The sequence below is a fragment of the Phyllobates terribilis genome, unplaced genomic scaffold, assembly GCF_046119375.1.
Source record: "Phyllobates terribilis strain yellow unplaced genomic scaffold, ASM4611937v1 Scaffold_7__3_contigs__length_470593459, whole genome shotgun sequence".
Lineage (NCBI taxonomy): Eukaryota > Metazoa > Chordata > Amphibia > Anura > Dendrobatidae > Phyllobates > Phyllobates terribilis.
Window position 1 is genome coordinate 290,869,445 of NW_027362767.1, and position 23,177 is coordinate 290,892,621.

At 43.3% G+C, this 23,177-nt stretch overlaps 1 protein-coding gene across 7 annotated transcripts in view; it reads left to right on the top strand.

The window, feature by feature from the left end:
• The window catches only part of DLG3 (discs large MAGUK scaffold protein 3), a 363,030-nt gene that overhangs the window by 236,776 nt on the left and 103,077 nt on the right, over positions 1–23,177 (top strand). For all 7 annotated transcript variants that reach the window (XM_073640945.1, XM_073640947.1, XM_073640948.1 and 4 more), the window contains 5 exons: positions 15,174–15,224; positions 16,598–16,722; positions 17,867–18,036; positions 19,547–19,683; positions 19,779–19,923. In XM_073640945.1, the coding sequence (XP_073497046.1) occupies positions 15,174–15,224; positions 16,598–16,722; positions 17,867–18,036; positions 19,547–19,683; positions 19,779–19,923 (628 nt within the window). The remainder of the gene's footprint in view (positions 1–15,173; positions 15,225–16,597; positions 16,723–17,866; positions 18,037–19,546; positions 19,684–19,778; positions 19,924–23,177) is intronic.

Here is a 23,177-nt window from a genome sequence, read left to right on the forward strand (position 1 = left end):
TAAGCAAACTCCTGACACACTTGAGCTAACTGTACTATGCTACTAAATAGCCAAGCACCTGGCCTCTGCCTGAGCTGTTCTTAAATGGCTTAGGGTCATAACGTTAGAGAAGTTGGTAAAATAAACTGAGATACCCAATGTGGACAATTGCAAAGGGAGGTGGCCATAGGAGACAGGAGCAAGGCCCAGAGCTGGAGCCAGAAAAGATGACTAACAAAGTTTATTTCTAATGTCTGTAAAGAGCTGTGAAATATAATAGCGCTATATAAGTAAATAAAATCAATTTATGGAAACTCCTATAAACTTGTTCCTCATCTCATGTTGGGTAGGCATTGCAGGTAAGTATTTAAAAGCCCCTGCAGAGCTTTGACCCTTTTGTCAGTGGGATATATGCATTGCATTAGTGTCAGGTGAAACTAAAAAGTTTGAGGGAGTTGCACATGTAACCTATGCCTAAGGAGCCAAGAAAGCTTGGCCCGGCCCTATATACTCGGACCATGAATGTTGGACTCGTGAAACTGGTCAAAGGAGTACTATATGGTTAATTCGTTTGTGCTCGTTTACTGATATCATATAATGAGATCTGGTCTGTGTTAATGAGAAACCTTTTACAAGTAGATGTTATGTGTCCTCTGGGTCTGGGTTTCTGTTCTATAAAAGTCGACTTTCCTGGATCTGGACGTTCTGGCAGTGCAAATTAAAAATAGTTACCGTCCTACAAGCACATTACAGTAATCGTTGTGCATGACAGTTTACCGGCTTGATCCTAAAAAGTCTTGGATTTTCTGCGACCAGCATGCATCTGTAAAATTGCTTCCTGCTATGTCTTGACTCTTTTCTCTGTTTTGGATGCTTTAATATGCATTTAAAATCACAATAAAATTTGATGTATGCCATAAGAAAGTCCTCTTGTACAAACATCTGACCAATATTTCTATGCATAAAAAGCAGTCTGATACTTTCCCATATAAGCATATGACCACAAATAAAACAAAAAGATATACTAGGTAGTACAAAAGTTTTTTACAGTGTGAGACATTGGCAGATTTATAAAAATTCATAAATGTAGGCTACACTTTGGACAGAATTTCTCAGTATACACTCACCAGTTGTAGTATGAACTATGTCTTTTCTCAGTGTCCAGATTAGTGATCACTTCTCAATGCAGGTTACAATGCTGGTTACAAAAAAGTGGAATGAATTTTTTGTCTGACTCCGCTCCACTTTTTTGCACATTAATTCTCATGTACATGGGGCCAGATTCATTATTTGTGATTTATTGAAAACTAGACACTAGTGTTGAGCCACCCCCGTAGTGTTCGGGTTCGGTTCGGTTCGTCGAACACCGGGATGTTCGAGGAACTGTTCGTCGAACACCTTAGAACACCGTCGAACACCGTTAAAACCAATGGCAGGCAAACAAAAACACATAGAAACACATAGAAAACACCTGCAAAGGTGTCCAAAAGCTGACAAACTGCTCAGAAGACACTCTCTTTAAAAAAGCCGGCCGGCAAATTCAGCAGCGGCATACACCGGTACCCGACAATTTAGACAAGAAGGAATAGAGCATCACACATAGATTAGATAGATAGAAACATGTCAGTCACACATATAAGAAGCACAGTGACAGTGTTGGTTACTGCACTTGTCATTTAGTGTAAAGGATTTATTAAAAAAATATTAGTGTTTTCATGCACCGTCTCTTTAAAAAAGCCGGCCGGCAATTCAGCATCTGTACCCGACAATTTAGAACAGAAAGAATAGAGCTTCACACATAGATTAGATAGATAGAAACATGTCAGTCACATATATAATAAGTACAGTGACAGTGTTGCTTACTGTACTTGTCATTTAGTGTAAAGGATTTATTTAAAAAAATAATAGTGTTTTCATGCACTGTCTCTTTAAAAAAGCCGGCCGGCAATTCAGCAGCGGTACCCGACAATTTAGAACAGAAAGAATAGAGCTTCACACATAGATTAGATAGATAGAAACATGTCAGTCACATTTATAATAAGTACAGTGACAGTGTTGGTTACTGTACTTGTCATTTAGTGTTAAAATAAAGGATTTATTAAAATAAAAATTGGCGTGGGATCCCCCATAATTTTAGGCTCTAGCGGAGGTTAAGCAGACGGCTGGGGCAGATGTTTGAAGCCTCGGAAGGGGGTAATACCCACGGAGCTTCCCAGGCTACTAATATCAGCCCCCAGCTGAATACTTAGCCTTTACTAGCTATTAAAATGGGGGACCCCCCCAAAAAAATGACGTGGGGTCCCCCCTATTTTAATAGCTAGCAAAGGCTAGGCAGACAGCTGGGGGCTGATATTAATAGCTCAGGAAGGGTGCCATGAATATTGGCCCCCTCCCAGGCTAGAAACACCAGCCGTCAGCCGCCCCAGAAATGGCGCATCCATAGGATGCGCCAATTCTGGCACTTAGCCTCGCTCTTCCCACTGCCCTGTAGCGGTGGCAGTGGGGTAATAGGGCTGGGGTTGATGTCAGCTTATAATGCCAGCTGACATCAAGCCCAGGTTAGTAATGGAGAGGCGTCTATAAGACACCCCCATTACTAACCCCATAGTCAAAGTTAAAAAAAACACAAACACCCAGAATAAAGTCCTTTAATTGAAATAAACACACAATTCTTTATTGTTCTAAATTAAACCATACTTACCGTCACGCCCATTCCAGCTGAAGCCAACGATCTCCTGTAATAAAAATAAAATAATAAACCAACATCATCCTTACCTTTCCATGGTTCCCAGGACAGCTTCAGCTCTGCTACATCGAGATGACAGGCTGGACCGCAGCAGAACGCTGTCATCCCGCGGACACTGAGAAGCGCAGGCATGCTTGCGCTCCTCACTGTCTCGCTGTGACGGCATCCAGATGAGCCGAGGTCATGTCCAATGAACTCTGCTCACCTCATGCACGTCACTGAAGCGCTGAGTGCAGGAGAATTTTCCCACGCTGTCAGTGAGGTGCATGAGGTGAGCTGAGTTCATTGGACATGAGCTCACCTCATGCACGTCACTGACAGGGTGGGAGAATTCTCCTGCACTCAGCACTTCAGTGTGAGAATTTTCCCACGCTGTCAGTGACGTGCATGAGGTGAGCCGAGTTCATTGGACATGACCTCGGCTCATCTGGATGCCGTCACAGCGAGACAGTGAGGAGCGCAAGCATGCCTGCGCTTCTCAGTGTCCGCGGGATGACAGGCTGGATGGCAGCGTTCTGCTGCGGTCCAGCCAGTCATCTCGATGTAGCAGAGCTGAAGCTGTCGTGGGAACCATGGAAAGGTAAGGATGAGGTTGGTTTATTATTTTTCTTTTATTGCAGGAGATCGTGGGCTTCAGCTGGAATGGGCGTGATGGTAAGTATGGTTTAATTTAGAACAATAAAGAATTGTGTTTATTTCAATTAAAGGACTTTATTCTGGGTGTTTTTTTTTTAAATACTTTACTAGAAATTCATGGCTGTCATGTCTAATACTGGCGTGACCCCATGAATTTTGGGCTTGGGGCCAGCTGATAATACCAAGCTGGCCCTAACCCCTTTATTACCCAGTGAGCCACCGCACCAGGGCCCTGGATGAGTTGGGTACAGCGCCAGAAGATGGCGCTTCTATGAACGCGCCATTTTCCGGGGTGGCTGCGGACTGCAATTTGCAGCGGGGGGGACCCAGAAAGCTTGGGCCTCCCTGCGCTGCGGATTCCAGCCCCCAGCTGCCTAGTTGTACCTGGCTGGACACAAAAACAGGGCGAAGCCCCACGTCAATTTTCTTTAAATTATTTCATGAAATAATTAAGAAAAAAAGGCCTTCCCTATATTGTTGTGTCCGGCCAGGTACAAATAGGCAGCTGGTGGTTGGGGGCAGCCCGTTCCTGCCTGCTGCACCTGACTGGACACAAATATAGTGCGAAGCCCCACTTCAATTTTTTTTAATTATTTCAGGAAATTCATGAAATAATTTAAAAAAAATTGACGTGGGGCTTCGCACTATATTTGTGTCCAGTCAGGTGCAGCAGGCAGGAACGGGCTGCCCCCAACCACCAGCTGCCTATTTGTACCTGGCCGGACACAACAATATAGGGAAGCCCTTTTTTTCTTAATTATTTCATGAAATAATTTAAAGAAAATTGACGTGGGGCTTCGCCCTGTTTTTGTGTCCAGCCAGGTACAACTAGGCAGCTGGGGGCTGGAATCCGCAGCGCAGGGAGGCCCAAGCTTTCTGGGCCACCCCCGCTGCAAATTGCAGTCCGCAGCCACCCCGGAAAATGGCACGTTCATAGAAGCGCCATCTTCTGGCGCTGTACCCAACTCATCCAGGGCCCTGATGCGGTGGCTCACTGGGTAATAAAGGGGTTAGGGCCAGCTTGGCATTATCAGCTGGCCCTAAGCCCGAAATTCATGGGGTCACGCCAATATTAGACATGACCACCATGAATTTCTAGTAAAGTATTTAAAAAAAACACAACACCCAGAAAAAAGTCCTTTAATTGAAATAAACACACAATTCTTTATTGTTCTAAATTAAACCATACTTACCATCACGCCCATTCCAGCTGAAGCCAACGATCTCCTGAAATAAAAGAAAAATAATAAAGCAACATCATCCTTACCTTTCCATGGTTCCCATGACAGCTTCAGCTCTGCTACATCGAGATGACAGGCTGGACCGCAGCAGAACGCTGCCATCCAGCCTGTCATCCCGCAGACACTGAGAAGCGCAGGCTTGCTTGCGCTCCACAGTGTCTCTCTGTGAGGGCATCCAGATGAGCCGAGTTAATGTCCAATGAACTCGGCTCACCTCATGCACGTCACTGACAGCGTGGGAAAATTCTCCTGCACTCAGCGCTTCAGCGTGGGAGAATTGTCACACTGAAGCGCTGAGTGCAGGAGAATTCTCCCACGCTGTCAGTGACATGCAGGAGGTGAGCTGAGTTCATTGGACTGCGCTTCTCAGTGTCTGCGGGATGACAGGCTGGATGGCAGCTTTCTGCTGCGGTCCAGCCTGTCATCTCGATGTAGCAGAGCTGAAGCTGTCGTGGGAACCATGGGAAGGTAAGGATTATGTTGCTTTATTATTTTTCTTTTATTGCAGGGGATCGTTGGCTTCAGCTGGAATGGGCGTGATGGTAAGTATGGTTTAATTTAGAACAATAAAGAATTGTGTCTTTATTTCAATTAAAGGACTTTATTCTGGGTGTTTGTTTTTTTTAACTTTGACTATGGGGTTAGTAATGGGGGTGTCTTATAGACGCCTCTCCATTACTAACCTGGGCTTGATGTCAGCTGGCATTATAAGCTGACATCAACCCCAGCCCTATTACCCCACTGCCACCGCTACAGGGCAGTGGGAAGAGCGAGGCTAAGTGCCAGAATTGGCGCATCCTATGGATGTGCCATTTCTGGGGCGGCTGACGGCTGGTGTTTCTAGCCTGGGAGGGGGCCAATATTCATGGCACCCTTCCTGGGCTATTAATATCAGCCCCCAGCTGTCTGCCTAGCCTTTGCTAGCTATTAAAATAGGGGGGACCCCACGTCAATTTTTTGGGGGGTCCCCCATTTTAATAGCTAGTAAAGGCTAGGCATTCAGCTGGGGGCTGATATTAGTAGCCTGGGAAGCTCCGTGGGTATTACCCCTTCCCAGGCTTCAAACATCTGCCCCAGCCGTCTGCTTAACCTCAGCTAGAGACTAAAATTATGGGGGATCCCACGCCAATTTTTTTTTAAATAAATCCTTTATTTTAACACTAAATGAAAAGTACAGTAATCAACACTGTCACTGTACTTCATATATATGTGCCTGACATGTTTCTATCTATCTAATCTATGTGTGATGCTCTATTGCTTCCATTCTAAATTGTCGGGTACAGATGCTGAATTGCCGGCCGGCTTTTTTAAAGAGACGGTGCATGAAAACACTATTATTTTTTTTAATAAATCCTTTACACTAAATGGCAAGTACAGTAATCAACACTGTCACTGTACTTCTTATATATGTGACTGACATGTTTCTATCTATCTAATCTATGTGTGATGCTCTATTCTTTCGGTTCTAAATTGTCGGGTACCGGTGTATGCCGCTGCTGAATTGCCGGCTTTTCATGTTTCACTGTGAGCACAGTTCCCATCGATTTGGGCAATCACTCTAATGCCATAACCACCATGGCTGTGGCATTACAGTGAGTGGCAGACAATCCCTGCATGATTGGTGCTCTAAATAGCGCCAGACATGCAGGACACGCTTTTGGTGCACGAACAGTTATCGAACATAACCTCGAACAGCCGAATTTTTTGCAAATCGTTCGGGTTCGTCGAACAACTCGAACACTGCCCAAAACAGCTCGAATTTGAGATTGGCGAACAGTTCTAGTCGAACACCGCTCATCTCTACTAGACACTCCATTTGCAAACACGTTGTCACGTAGCAATTAGGGACGGTGGATGCCTACCTGATCCCTCAAACTAGGGGGCACCCTAGTCTATCCCTGTCCCCCGAATTACCCTGGAAGTTGGAGACGCAGGGATCACCTACCTTGCCATGCTCCTATCTTAAACCACCTCTGTTGCCTCCCCCCAACCAGGGAGGTGTAAGGCTGAAGTGTGTAGGATTACACTAACCTGACAAACAAGGGAAGACAGACAGGGATGAAAAAGAACTACAATCATACAAATGTACTCACAAAACAACATTTTGGAACACAGGGGAGGGAAAGGTAGGAGAAACAAAATAGAGGATGAGGATAAGCATGCAAACCAACTTCACACAAATCTCTTGAACTACTCTACAACCGCCTACTCCAAACACTGAATTTCTCTTCCAACATCTAACCAGGAAGTAAGAACTATCACTGGCAATTCCCAAGTGCCAGTGGTGAGCATATATAGCAGAGGAGAGTGGCCAACACAGAACAGCTGAGGCAATTCAAGATGGAGAGCTCCGGGAGATCAACTGAACTGATTAACCCTTGCAATGATAGAGCAAGTAATATCTGCACTGTTTAATAGGATGATGAAGCAGTTCTAATCAGTGTAGCATTTAATGTGACCAGACACCGCAATCTTCTGGCACCTCTGTCGTGGTATCGCTGTGACGCACGTGTTTTGGGTTTTTTCTCTCATCAGTGCAAAGCAGGAGGTCTTATTTGGCTGAGGGAGAGGCTTCTGACAAGTGGTCTAACGGGAAATGTTTCTCCTTGTGGAGAGTGCCAAGCTGGCGTAAAGAGATTTATAGGCCATGCAATGCTCCTCTGGGAAATTAAATATTCAAATATCCTCTTCAAAGGCTCGTTGAAGGGTCAATTTTTTTTAGGATTGCCACCACCAACTGGTGGCACTAGAGCTCTAGTTCTCTTCCTTCTCTTCCTCTCTGAAGAGGATATTTGCATATATAATTTCCTATTGGAGCATTGCATGGCTTATAAATCTCCTTATGCCAGTTTGGCTCTCACTACAAGGAGAAATGTTCCACCTTAGACGCACTAATCTGTCTAATACATCTGGATAAACAAAAAAAAAAAACACTTAAAGATGACTTAAGACTGGTGAAAAAACGTATAGAGAATAAAACACACAAACCACAAGCGAGCAAGTTACTTTAGAAAACTGGAGAAACTACGATTATATATACACCCGTACATGAGAAATACTCATCTTTAGGATGTATCTGCCACGAATAATAGTAGGTGCATATGATTCATGGCCTGAGTCATCATTTTTTTTACAAATCTGTGATGTTACCGAGCCATTATTTGATAGATTTCAGGACTGTCATAAGTACTTCTTCCTAGTTTAATATTCTTGAGAAAGCGTTTTAGTGCAGCTCACAATGTAGTTTGTGGAGGTGTTAGATATTTTACAAGTGACATACAATGATTGTTACATCCTTTTATTACAACCACCATAGGTTTTAAATTTGAAATGGTCACGGGTCAACTCTGAATAGAAGAGTCGTGATGGATACGTATCCACGGGTCAACTCTGAATAGAAGAGTCGTGATGGATACGTATCCACGGGTCAACTCTGAATAGAAGAGTCATGATGGATACGTATCCACGGGTCAACTCTGAATAGAAGAGTCATGATGGATACTTATCCATCATGACTTATATTCAGAGTTGACCTGTGACAATTTCAAATTGTCAATTTCAACTTTTTCAAGCTGCATTCCATATTTTTCTATTTTCTTTTTTACCTACTTAAGTAAAAAAGAAAATTTAGAAAAATATGGAATGCAGCTTGAAAAAGTCCAAGAGCTAGACTGAAAAATCATTGCTGCTGGGCTAATAAAAGTCCTCAATTTTTGTCATTTGGAATTCTGCCTTGCTTTTTTTTTCCTACATTTATTTTTATTAGTTATGTTTGTTATCCCTTTTATTTTTTTTAGAATCTTTTTACTTTTCAGTGTCAGCAGGATTTAACCCTCCAAACTATTTATATGCGCATGTAACTCTTTCAAAGGCAAGTCCAGCAGCCTTTACATGAGCAGTCCATTCCTCCCTTACTGGGAAATTAGTGTTTTAATTGATATGTAAACAAGACTGTAGATCTGAAGCCTCTGTCACTCCAGCTCTAATCCATGAACTGCGCAGACGCCTCCTGCTTGATTGACAGCTGCTTTGCCTGAAGTCACAAAGTATAGAGGCTGTCAGTCAAGCAGGAGGCAGCGACAATGGTCATGGATTAGAGCTTGAGTGACAGAGGCTTCAGATCTATAGTTTCATATCAATTAAAACACTGATTTCTCAGAAACTGAGGAATGGACTGGCCATGTAAAGGTATTACTGGACTTGTTTTTGAAAGAGTTACATACACATACAAATAGTTTGGGGGGTGAATCCTGCTGACAGATTCTCTTTAGGCTGGACTAACATGATCCCAGATACAATCCTGGTATTCCTCTACATGCAGATAACTTATCTGATGCCTGCTGGCTATTAGATCAATATTAGACATGATCTACTCACAGAGGACTGCTGGGAGGACATAGATGATCTCCTCCCAGCATGCTCCTTTCACCCACTGGTATCACTGAGCAGTCACAGGTTTCCATGGCAATGGCTCGAATGTAGACAGACAGCTCTCATTTTGAGCACACTGTTTTTGTGACAGGACGCACCAAACGAGAGTGTGGATGACAGAATGGAAGGGGTAAATCTTAGGGTCATATCAAAGTCGTCCTGACTACGATCAGGCGACCATCTAATGTGTGTTTAAACTGTCACGGCGGTAACGCGCAAGCGTTCCCAGCACTGTGCTACTCATTGCGGTCGCTGCATGTCAGGCTGCTGCCTTGAGTCCTCATGCAGCACTTCCAACTCTTCACAGCCAGATCCTGCAGGAATTTAACCCTGCTGTGTCCTGCAGGGTTTGCCTTCCCCAGCCTATCTTCTGCCAGCAGTGGATATATTAGGCTGCTCTTCCTCCTGTTTCCTGCTTGAACTTGGGTTCCTGTCCGTCTCCAGCATTGTCAATGTGTTTTCATCTTGTCTTCTCTGTTACTGACCCGGCTCGTTAACCTGCTCTGTCTGACCTCTCCACTCCTGACACCCACTTTATATAGTGAACCTGTGCTGCCTTGCCTGACCTGACCTTGGACCGTCTGACTATGCTTCTGTCTCGCCCTTCTATACCTCACATACCTGCTCTGAACCTCCAGTCAGTTGCTGCAGGTCCAGGTACTGTCCTGGAGTGACACATGGTAACCACCTATGGCAAAGCCTATCCTCACCACCAGAGGCTCTAGCGAAAACCAGGTAGACTCTTAGTCACACCCCTCCAGGGTAAGCCTGGACAGTGGGTCCACACCCACTGCCGTCGCATAAACCTCTTGACTCTCCCCTAATAGATGATGTTGGGGGAGATAAGGACTTCAAACCCCCCAATCCTTATTTAGAAGTGGCTTATCAGCCTTTAAAACATAAGTTTAGCATTGGCTATCTCTGGCAGTGGCTAACTCTGGAAGCGGCTAACCTTGCTCCCCTCAATACAAGCATTTATGTGTATCGGGGAGTCATTTGAGATAGCTGCCTGTTGAATGAGCATTTGGAAGACAGCTATGTAAGTATTATGGACCGCATTAGAAAGTAGATATGCCAATAGTGGCTCCAATTTGCATTTGTTCGATCATGGGATACAGTATTACAGACCGTATTAGAGTAAGTTCTCATAAAATATTGAGGGACTCTGGGAGTCTGGTAATTTGCTTGCTGAAATGCATTTCCTTGATTGCAGAAGCTAGGAGTGAACAGCCTCTGTAATCATGTATATGGTGTATTAGTTTGACAATGGAATACAGTATTACAGAAGGTATTATGGTAAGTTGTCATGAAACATTAAGGGTTTCTCGGGATTCTGTAACTTGCTTGCTGAGATGTGTTACCTTGATTGCAGAGGTTAAGGGGAGAAGAGCATTGAGTTGGTAACCTGTTTGCTGTGGACAAAACAGAGGAAGCTGAACTGAGCTTGGAAATAACATTTGTCTAAAATTGATGTAGTCATTCAGTATGAAGCCATTATTAACAACATATTACACCAGGATAATTAATAACTCTTCATTAATTGTATAATGATATTGTAGTATAATGTTCTGTATTAAAGTTTCCTATTCAATCTTTAAAGTAAAACTACTTTTTTTTTCCTTGTGAACCAACAAGATCACTCTTCATTCACATAGTGCATATTTTTTTTTTTTTTTTAGCAAACATACATTTCTATTATCCATACTATACCTTCCAAATTCCTCCAATTGTAAAGAAACTTATAGAGGACTTTTCGGTCTGATGCTGCATTAATCTGACAGAAAAAAAATAGTGGAATGTTTTATTGGAAACCATATTACATTAGTATTCTCACCTCTAAGCATTATGACTTTGTGTAACTCTATACAGACTCGTACAGGTTTGCCATGTGGATGTGACGTAAAGGGGTTGTCCATTACTAGGACAACCTTTTCTTGATCTAAATGTTTGGCGCCGATAAAATAAAAGTCTATACTCCCCTCCTGTGCCATCAGTTTATGACATAAGACGCCAAGTAAGACAGAAACCAGAGTCTATATTCTAGCTGACTATTGTATGTTAGATGAGGTCAAGCATATTCACTTTATGGCAGGTTTAAAAATTAGATAAAAATATGTAATGTCTTATTTACTTGTAAACCTTACAAGCTTCCAACTCTACAACTTGTAAAACAATATCAGAAAGGAAAAAGTTTGATTTGCAAAGGTTCTACATTTTTCCTTTTTATTCTTTGTTTTTCTGTTATGTTACATTATTCTGTTATTTTCTATTCCAGTGTTTGGACTGGGGATTCCAATGGCCCACCAATAACATGACTCTGGGGGCCCATCAGTGACGTAACTAGAGACTGATGTGCCACGATGCAGCAAAAATTGGACCTGGACCCCCACCTGCATGTTGGTCAGATGTATGGGTCCTTGTAGCATTTAGGTCCTATAATAACATGCATATTCGAGCCCCATATAATGTTCCCCGTCCGGACTATCTCCTGTAATAATCTCCCCCATTGTGGCACCCATCCTGTAATAATATCTCTCATCCTAGGCCCCTCCCTGGTATAATATCCCCTGTCTTGTGCATCTTCCTGTTATAATGCCCCCTATCCTGGTCCCCTTCCTGGTATAATATCCCCCATCCTAGGCCTCTTCCTTGTATAATGTCCCCTGTCCTGAGCCCCTTACTGTAATAATGTACCCCTTCCTGGTATAATGCCCTCCATCCTGGGCCCCTTCCTGGTGTAATGCCCTCCATCCTGTGCCCCATCCTTGTATAATGTCCTGTCACTCTTTTCCAGTACTTTAAATAAAATAAAAACAAAAAACAATTTTTCTTACTTTCCTCCACTCCCACGACATGGAGGGTCCTCTTGTGTAGCTGACTTCAGTGTGCCGGAACGGGCAGCCATTGATGTCACTGCCATGCGCCGCTCGTGACGGGCACGCTGACCTGCACAACAATACACTTCAGCTGAATGTGCATCCTCTGCGATCACAATCCCGACGCCCCTGGGGCCCACTGATCAGCTACATGCAAATATTAGATTACCCTCATTCACATATGCACCTATGCTTCTATATAATAAACTGGCTAGTTTGCCAAATGGCTGATGAGATGCTGCCTTTTTCAGGACATGGGTGATGAGAGGCCCATTCCTGCACCGTGGTTTATTGGGGGATTGACCTGTTCCCCTGTGAGCCAGCCTGCACTATCCCCTCCATATACATGCATACCTTTTATTTCTTTCAATTACTCATACTGGTTTATTTATGATCTATATTTTTTATCATCTTGGTGGATTTGATTTCTGCACCAATATCATTCAGTAGAACAGACCTGAATCTGCAGGCTGTAATTCTGTGCTCAGCTTGCTAGCACCATCTAGTGGACTGTTATTTGTCTGACTCCTTAGAGCTAAAATTGGAGGTGGTCAGATTTGGCTTTTATCCCAAGTCATATTGCAAGCCTCGTTAAAGGGTCGATAATGACTTGTAGGATTGCTGCTTCCAACAGGTGGCGCTATAGAGTTCCGGTCCTCTTCCTGTCTGAAGAGGCAATTTGCATATTATTTGTAATAATTCTTGACTGGAGATCAGAAATGGCTTACTCACAAATAATTTTCAGACTTCATAAGCGATGCCATTATGCTAATCTTTAACTAGAACCTGATCAATAATATTTTTCAGTTCTAAAAATAATGCCTTATGTACAAGGTTTGATATTGTCAGTATTATATACCAAAGCTATGCTAACCAGAGCCCTACAAGGAAGAAGGCGTCTCATTGCAAGGAAATGAATAAATGAAATCAAAATGAGCACCCCATTGTGGCATAGAAAGGCACAACAATTCAGCACACTATTTGCTAAAAAAGGTAGTTCCTCTTTAGATAAAGGGGACGGAGCCCATCAAAGTTGGGTCTGCCCTCTTAGGCCCTTATTATAGCCTCACCTTTGTATCTATGCCATGTACACTCTTGAAGCTAACCCTAAGACCATGTTCACACATCCAGTATTTGGTCAGTATTTTACATCAGTATTTGTAAGCCAAAACCAGGTGAGGAACAATCAGAGGGAAAGTATAATAGAAACAAGTCACCACTTCTGTATTTATCACCCACTCCTGGTTTTGGCTTACAAATACTGAGGTAAAAAACTGACCAAATACTGAACGTGTGAACTTGGCCTAAAACCTAGTTTACTCTGTGCGTCTTGATGCACCTGCTTTTTTGTTCATAAAAACTGCATTAAATTGCATAGTATGAATTTGACCATTTTGTTTCTAATTATCTGTACTCTGCTAGTTGCTATGAGTTTAGATATTACCTACCATAAATAGGTAGTATCCTGCTAATACCATTAGTATTTAATGGGAATCGATCAATAGGTTTTTGCCATTTAATCTGAGAGCAGCATAATATAGAGCAAGAGATCCTGATTCTAGAGATGGGTCACTTAGTAGGCTGTGTGCTGTAGTTTCAATACAATCAGTGTTTTATCAGCAGTAGATTATCACTGCAGGTCTCATGTGCAGACAAGTCAGGCTAATCTGTGTAAGCCTGTCACCACACCGATTGGCAGGTTGCTGACAATGCACAGTGTACACAGGAACCTGTGAATCAGGGATGTGAGCGAGGTTATACAGGGCTTAAAGCGGTTGTCCAGGACTTAGTTTTTAGGCCCATAGTAAAAAAACAAAACACAGTTGCTGACAGAGACCACTACCTGCCTGGTGTACAGATTGGTCACCGAACGCTCCTGCCGGTGGTTCAGCTGCTCCACGTCATCAGAGCAGCTCTTCTTCTGTGTTGCTCTGTTGATGGGACGTGATTGCCAGCGTCATGCTGATTGACAGCCGGATCCCTATAGTTAGGCAGCGGAAAACCGCCTGTCAATCAGCATGACATCAGCAGTCAGGCCCCATCAGCAGAGCGGAAGAGAAGCCGCTGCTCTGTCGACGTGACGTCAGCGGAAGCCGCTGAATCGCCGGCAGGAGCGGTCTGTGACTGCTTTGTTCCTGGAGATATTGGTTCTGGGTTAGCTACTACCTGCCTGTTAGTTTTTAGGCTTGTAGTAAAAAATAAATTAAAAAAATTCTATAGTCCTGGATAAACCTTTTAACATTCTGACCACTGCTACATTTACAACAGAGAAAGCAGGGATTCTATCACAAGCAGTCCAGCAAGTGACACATCGCTGGAATCAGGGTCTCTAACCCTACATCATGCTACTCTCAGATTACATAGCCAGAACCTGCTGATAGATTGGCTCATGCCTTATGTTTTTTCTTATTAGAGGGAAACAAAGCTCTAACCTTTACCCGTACCACTTTATCCACATCCGCTCCCATAGTCAAGGTGGAAGGTGATTGACATACTATGTCTTTTTAACTGTACTAACCTTGTAATGATGAGTTACTTAGTGACCTTCTGCGCATATTAACTGGTTTCCGGACAGTAATGAAAGTGTACATTGCAGTCGGCCGTCCAGGAGATCAGCAGCCGTTTAATGCTGTTAGATGCTGCGCTAAGTGTCTGACACAGGAAGAGAGCTGAATTTGTCACCTTATCCACCCCCCCATGACATGATGGTGGGTTGCTGTGGTAGTCAGGGGTCTAACAATAGACCACATCTTTGTACACTTATTAGAGGTAAGGGTTAATAGGATGCCTGTCAGTATAAGCCCGGGTTCACACAAGTATATTTCACACGTTCGTATATGGACGACAATGCCCAGACTGAATGCGGGTCATAGACAAATTTGCGTTTAGTGTCCGGATGGGAAAGCCGAGGTCAGTCCTGGGGGCTTTGCAGTGCATATGACTATGCTATATGCTTGTCTGAGCCCGGCCTAACGCACAGCTCTGTAATACAGAAGTACAATGCAAGTGAATGGGGTTTTAGAAAACTACGTTCTCACATGGGTCAAAAAAAACACAAATTTAGGGCTAGCTGCAAATTGACAGATGTAGGTTGCAGATTTTTTTTTTTTGCAGAGGATTTGTAGGAAGGTCTGAGATAAGAAGTTTTTGCTATGTCTAAACATTCCCTAAAACTCTTAAATGATGGTCCTAATTGCTGCCAATGTACTGGTTATCTATAGCACAATGACTGGGTACTTTAACATTTCACGCTTTTCTTTCCAGGTAAACGGCAGCGATGCTTTATACAAGTATGAAGAGATTGTATTGGAGAGGGTAAGTTTAAACAATAGTGAAACCCGCATTAACAAGGCAGATCTGTTAGACGAATACTGGTTCTGCTGATCAGTTGACCATTGGCGATCTCTCCAAAGACCTTTGTACATGAGAGCCGCTGCCAGACTGCTCTGGTTAGTGGCTTATCTCACTGAGAACAAATAAATCAGCAGTCCCAAACTGGACATTACCATATCCTTCTCTTCCCTGACATCAAATGTTGGGGAGTCCGAAGCCGCCATTCACATTGCACAGTCGGCCAGGCCCACTGAAATCAGTGGTTCGGCCAATGTTGGTCAAATGGGGGCCTTAAAGGGGTTGTCCAGTACTATTGATAATACCCCTATGTATTTTTATGATGAAAAGAAGTGTCTTTGTAAATACCTTGTGCTGCTGTTTCTGCCTGTGAGCGGCGCTATCTGTGGCCACTCACAGGCATCACGTGACCTGTCACTGATGTCACATCAAGTAAGGCATGGCATCAGTGACGCGGTCCCCGCGGTGGCTGCTGGGTTGTGGGCGGGTGTTACCCCGCGCGTCACACCCAGCATCCACCGCACGCTTTCACAATGAATGAGGAGAGGGAGAGCGCGCGGTGGATGCCGGGTGTGACTCGCTGGGTAACTCCGCCAACAGCCCTTCACTCACCATGGAGCGCAGCACTGGGTCACCCCCGGCTGCATCCAGAACCATGATGGGACCTCAGCGAATGTCAGAGCCGGCTGCAGCCAGGGTAACGTGATGCCTGCGAGTGGCCACAGATAGCGCCGCTCACAGGCAAGAACAGCAGCGCAAGGTATTTACAAAGAAACTTCTTTTCACCATAAAAATACATTGGGGCATTATCAATAGTACTGGACAACCCTTTAAAGGTGTATTCCCATCTCCAAGATCCTATCTCAATATGTAGTAGGGGTAATAATAATATTAGCAAATACCTCCAATTAGAAATGTAGTATAGTTCTTCTGATTAGCTATATCACTTACCCCATGTGCAGGTCATTGCAGTAGCTTAGGTATCCATGGTTATGACTACTAACAACTAGCTAACTAACTGTCAGAGGGGTTGTAACCACGGATACCTAACATACTGCAATGGCCTGCACATGGGGTAAGCGACATAGCTTATCAGAAAAACTATACTACATTTCTAATTGGAGGTATTTGATATTTATTATTATTATTTATTGGAATAGGATCTTGGACTTGAATACCCCTTTAAGTATATTGTCTGACAAGACTTCTCCACTTTTGTTAACCCTTATCCAATATCAGCAAACTGTCCTTACTTAATTTGCGTGTTTTTTTGTTTTTTTATTGTTGTTTTTTATCTTTAGACTTCTTATCTTTTATAATTTTATTACCTTTTGCAGGGAAACTCAGGACTGGGGTTCAGCATTGCTGGCGGAATTGATAATCCGCATGTTCCTGATGATCCTGGAATATTCATCACAAAAATCATCCCTGGAGGAGCTGCAGCAATGGATGGGAGACTAATGTGAGCGATGCATGTGGTTAACATTAGTATAGGATGAACTAAACCTTTGATATAATATTTTTTATTTTTTTCATCCTCTTACTTGCAAACAGATCAGTGCGGGGCTGGGTTCTTAGACCCCCACTGATCATTAGAAAACCCTCTGGGAAGTTCTCAGCTAAGGAGACGAGTTCCCAGCTCCTGCCTGAGTGCACACAGAGCGGAGCGTGGATACAATCGTTACACAGGCTTGTAGTCTGCTTTCTAGTGTATTCCTTCCTCTACTCTACGCTCATCCTAGCAGGAGCTGGGAGCACTTATCTCCTCAGCTATGCACTTCACAGGGGTTCTGTAAGTAATCTGTGGGATCTCAGGACCTGGACCCACACTGATCTGCTTGCAGTTAAGAGGACAAAATAGTATAACAAATTGTATCAAAGTTTTAGTTACTCTATAAATGGTGTCAACAAATGTTGCATAAATCATCATTAGTAGAAACATTGCCTCCTGAATTCATCTTTAGAGAGGAAACCAACTTTTATCTCAGAGGGGTCAGGTTACATGCTGTCTTGAGACGTCTATAGCCAGGTAAAGGTTAGGAGCTGTTGCAGGAGAGAGGCAGAACACATACATACATAGTGCTGCAGCTTTCTATTAAGTGTTTTATCTCACCCCGTAGCTGGACAGGTGAACAGTCACTTGATAACTCTTAGCTTAGTAGACAAAATTTAAAGATTGCAGTTATTTATTAGGGGAACTATAAACCATACATACTGTATATATTTTTTAAACACTGGTATCTTACAAGGGGTTCTTCACCTGTCTGAAGGTACGAATTAAAGGGTACTTGTCATTTCAGCTAACTTCTCAGAATAGCCTGCTCTGTGAGTCCGTGAAGAAAACACTATTTCTAGCCATTAGTTCTCCCCTCTGTTATCTCTATCTCTGAGTTTCAGTCCTCTCCAAGCTAGTGGGTGGAGACTGTGTATGTGTCCCATACACTGACCACAGAAACGAAGAGAAGAAAGCATACAATATCTCTGATAAGATATATTACAAAGTTTCTTATATTCACTTGTAATATTGATTTTATGCAAAGTTTTTTAAAAGAACGCTGACCAATAACATTATTATTTTAACCAATTTCCTTTTTCTGTTGGCACAGGGTTACTGACTGTGTCCTGCGAGTCAATGACGTCGATGTAACCGAGGTGGTGCACAGTAAAGCAGTGGAGGCTCTAAAAGAGGCTGGTCCTGTAGTAAGATTGCTGGTCCGACGCAGGCAAAGTCCTCCAGAGACTATTGTGGAGGTCAATCTACTCAAAGGACCTAAAGGTCAGTGTGTAAAAGATCAGCAAATAATTCATTATAAACTTAATGTATAAAAAACTGTTATGATTTAGCATGTTGATAGATAACGATATCTTAGCGGTATACATTCAAGAATATGGACATCCTTGGAGAGGGCAATTTTTGTTTTGTTTTTTTTAAATAAAGGGAATCTGTTACCAGGTTTTTGCCACTTTAGCTGGGAGCAGCAGAATGTAGAGACAGAGACCCTGATTCCAGCGAAGTGTCACTTACTGGGCTGCTTGCTGTAGCTTTGATAAAATCACTGTTTTATCAGCAGAAGATTATCACTGGAGGATAATGTAAACCTGCAGCCATGTATTCCTCCATATTTATAACCCTGCCCCCACAACTGATTGCCAGATTTTTGTGTATGCTGGGGATAGGCAGAAAGCTACCAATCAGTGGTGTGGGCGGGATTATACACAGCTCAGCATTCAGAGAACTGCTAGATCTGCAGCAGAAAAAAACTGATTTTACAAAAACTGCAGCAAGCAGCCCAGTAAGTGACACATCAGTGGAATCTGTATCTCTGCCCCTATATTACGCTGCTCTCAGATGGGGGAGCAAAAACCTTGTGACAGATTCCCTTTAAATGTGTGCTTGGTTTTTATTCAAAATTTTGAACCAAATCAAAATTATGGTTGTAAATCGGCTTAGAAAAAAATCTTAGCGGAACAGCGATAAGACTTACAAACTCCACTGACAAGATCGCTGATGGACTCACTATTAACTCATTCAGCAGCCATTTATGTCCATTGATACTTAGAAGCTGTAGAAACTTAAACAGTGCAACATTTTTAAGGAAGCCTTACTGCAAAAATGATTTTCAGCCATATATGCATTTAAGTAAAAAGAAATCCCCCACCCCCCAGGAGTACATATTCTTTAGAGGTTGTCTACTACTTTAACATTGATGATCTATCCTTAGGATAGGTCATCAATGCCTGATCGGTGGGGGTGCAACACCCGGTACCCCCACAGATCAGTCGTGCTAGCGGCATCGGGAACTGCTCCGCTGCGGAGCTGCTCCATCTACTGATAATGGGCGTGGCGAGGTAATGCACGTCCACCCACAATTCTAATTAATAGGGGGGCGGATGTGCATTACCCAGCCGTGGCCACTACACAGTTGACGGAGCAGTGCCGTGTAATTCCGCAAATGAGCAGTTCCGGCCACCGCCAACATCAAGAACAGCTGATCGGCGGGGGTGCCGGGTGTCGGACCCCCACCGATCAGACATTGATGCCCTGTCCTAAGGTCAATAAGTAGTTGACAACCTCTTTAAATATACAGTTCAGCGCAAATACCACTTACAAGTATATTATTCTTTTCTATGTTTATAACATGCAGAATTTGTATTGTAAGTTCTGTGGGGGGGATCTGTTTTGCAGGTAAATTGGCACACACCGTCAGTCCGTATATAATTCAGACATATAAATGGTGACATCCATCTGGGAACTGCAGCTTTAACCTTATGTGAGTTTTCTACAGGGCTGGGGTTCAGTATTGCCGGGGGCATTGGTAACCAGCACATTCCAGGGGATAATAGTATCTATATCACCAAGATCATTGAAGGTGGCGCAGCGCAGAAAGATGGAAGACTTCAGATCGGTGACCGGCTTTTAGCTGTGAGTAACAGTCTGCTTAAACATTACCCAATAAGGGGTCAGATTTGTGTTTTGTTTTTTTTTCATCAATGTTATCTTCTCTTGTTTTCTCCCAGGTGAATAACACCAACCTGCAGGATGTCAGACACGAGGAAGCCGTGGCTGCACTAAAGAACACATCTGACATGGTTTATCTCAAAGTAGCTAAGCCTGGCCCTGTTCATCTCAATGAGATTTATGCTCCCCCTGACTACGCTAGCAGTGAGTATCGCATGGATTCCCAGAGAGGGCAGCTTTAGTTCTCCAGACAGGGTGGTTTACAAAACTGGGACCACACTTATGTGCACTGCAAAACAGGAGACTCGCGTTTGCCATAGGCGACAGCTCCGAATCCTAACCATAGAGTTATTGACATTTGGTAAAATCATTTACTCTATCTGCCAATGCACTGAGCCATTTGTTATCAGCAGTTCTTATCTTTGTAGAAAAAATGGGCTTGTCCATATACAGGATGTGCATTAAGTCACGTACACCTTCACGGCTTTTCTCGTGGGTCTGAATGTAAGGGGCTTAAAGGTATGTCTTCTGCATGTAACAGGCCAAAATCTCTGAACACTGCTATAAGTCATGGCCCAAATCATCTATAACTACAAGACAAAATGCCTGCCCTTGAATACACCAGATGCTAGGTGCCATTCACCAAAAGAGATTGTGGAGGCTAAAAATACGAAGATGTGACTGATTCACTTGATGATTTCTACTGCACTGGACCAGACACATAAGTATTTGTCACTAATACCAGTAAATGCCATTACTTAGTGAGGGGAAAAAAAGTATTTAGTCGGCCACCAATTGTGCAAGTTCTCCCACTTAAAATGAGAAAACAAATCCTGAAAATCATTGACTGATTTGGAAATAATTTTTTTCAAATTTTGGTGGAAAATAAGTATTTGGTCAATTACAAAGAAGCAAGATTTCTGGCTCTCACAGACCTGTAACTTCTTATTTAAGAGGCTCCTGTGTCCTCCACTCATTACCTGTAGTACTGGCTCCTGTTTGAACTTGTTATCAGTATAAAAGACACCTGTCCGCAACCTCAAACAGTCACTCTCCAAACTCCACTATGGTGAAGACCAAAGAGCTGTCGAAGGACACCAGAAACAAAAATGTAGCCCTGCACCAGGCTGGGAAGACTGAATCTGAAATAGGCAAGCAGCTTGGTGTGAAGAAATTATCTGTGGGAGCAATAATTAGAAAATGGAAGACATACAAGACCACTGATAATCTTCTTCGATCTGGGGCTCCACATAAGATCTCTCCCCATGGGGTAAAAATGATCTCAAGAACGGTGAGCAAAAATCCCGGAACCACACGGGGGGACCTAGTGAATGACCTGCAGAGAGCTGGGACCAGTGTTACATGGGCTACCATCACTAACACAATACGCCGCCAGGGACTCAGATCCTGCAGTGACAGACGTGTCCCCCTGCTTAAGCCACTACATGTCCGGGCCTGTCTGAAGTTTGCTAGAGAACGTTTGGATGATCCAGAAGAGTATTGGGAGAATATCATATGGTCAGACGAAACCAAAGTAGAACTGTTTGGTAGAAACATAACTCGTCGTGCTTGGAGGAGAAAGAATGCGGAATTGCATCCAAAGAACACCATACCTACTGTGAAGCATGAGGGTGGCAACATCATGCTTTGTGGCTGTTTCTCTGCCCAGGGACCAGTATGACTGATCCATGTACATGAAAGAATGAATGGGGCCATGTATCGTGAGATTTTGAGTGCAAACCTCCTTCCATCAGCAAGGGCACTGAAGATGAAACGTGGCTGGGTCTTTCAGAATGACAATGATCCCAAGCACACCGCCAGGGCAGCAAAGGAGTGGCTTCATAAGAAGCATTTCAAGGTCCTGGAGTGGCCTAGCCACTCTCCAGATCTAAACCCTATAGAAAACCTTTGGAGGGTGTTGAAAGTCCGTGTTGCCCAGCGACAGCCCCAAAACATCACTGGTCTAGAGGAGATCTGCATGGAGGAATGAGCCAACATACCAGCAACACTGTGTGCCAACCTTGTGAAGACTTACAGAAAACGTTTGACCTGTCATTGCCAACAAAGGATATAGAACAAAGTATTGAGATGAACTTTTATAATTGACCAAATACTTATTTTCCACCAAAATTTGAAAAAAAATTCTTTCCAAATCAGACAATGTGATTTTCAGGATTTGTTTTCTCATTTTGTCTCTCATAGTTGAGGTCTACCTATAATGTCAGTTACAGGCCTCTCTTATCTTTTTAAGTGGGAGAACTTGCACAATTGGTGGCTGACTAAATACTTTTTTCCCCACTGTGTGGGCACACCCTGGATGCAAATGGGTCATTTAGCTCTGGGAAACTCACTGTCCCGGCTTACTCCTAAGGACCATGTTTGGCTAACCAAACCCTGATCAATACAGGGATCACCAGAACAGATTGTTTGGTCCATAATAGCTGCTGCAGAGAAAGCTTCTTTACAAACTTCATTTAAAGACATAATACTCCCATTTAAAATGAGTATTTTTCATTTTATCCTATAAAGAATTACAACTGATATTAAAGACTAATTTCCGTTGAGAACCGGATTCCCCCTCTCTTTTACGTAACAACCTTTGTTGGGATTTCATAGTTGTAGACTGGATTCAGAAGCTCCTCTCTGTAGACAGTCTCTCTGTGCACCAGCCTAACATGTCTATGGACATGCAATGTGTCATTCTATGAATCAGCTGGTTGACTTTCCTAAAAAGTTGGAAAATACATTGGAGGGGTTTAATTACAATCCAATATCCTCCAAACACCTTCACGTAAACAGCAACATACGTAACACATGCCACAGACTATCACTGCCAATTTCTGCCAAGGGGGAAAATGACAATGTGTAATTTCTGCCCAAAAAAACACATGAACCTTTCATAACATACAGCAAAAAAAACAATTTAATTTACTGTCAATCACAGACTGGTGGGAGATCTTTGCTTGCATCAGTACTTAATAACTGAACTGTGTAGGGGGTTGATTTCTTGGGAGATGCCCATTGAAACACTGCTATCTCCCGGTGTGTGGCCTGGTGTGTGTCTTGCACAATCTGGGGCGCTCTCTAGACCGTAGCATGCTTCATAAGGGTGCAGAACAAGTTCTGATTATTAGGCCTGTGACATCATCAGTCTGTTAAGCGTTTGCCTCAAGGGACCACATTAGTGAACTGTTCCTACGTGTTACAGAAGTGCACAGTTCCTTCTGCCGGCATGCCCTCTGCTATCTGTGCACTGATGAGGTTCCCCGTATCTGCCAGAAGGTTACGATTTAAATTTAACTGGTTTCCCTGGTAGTTCCTGTACTACCCAAATGGTATTAAAACGTCAGTCTTGCATCTATACACAGCAGAGGATACAGGGGAGCCAGCTGCCACGGGCCCATGCACATAGGGGCCCATTAGCCAATTGACTCGCTGGTGAATCCTTTTGAGATCTG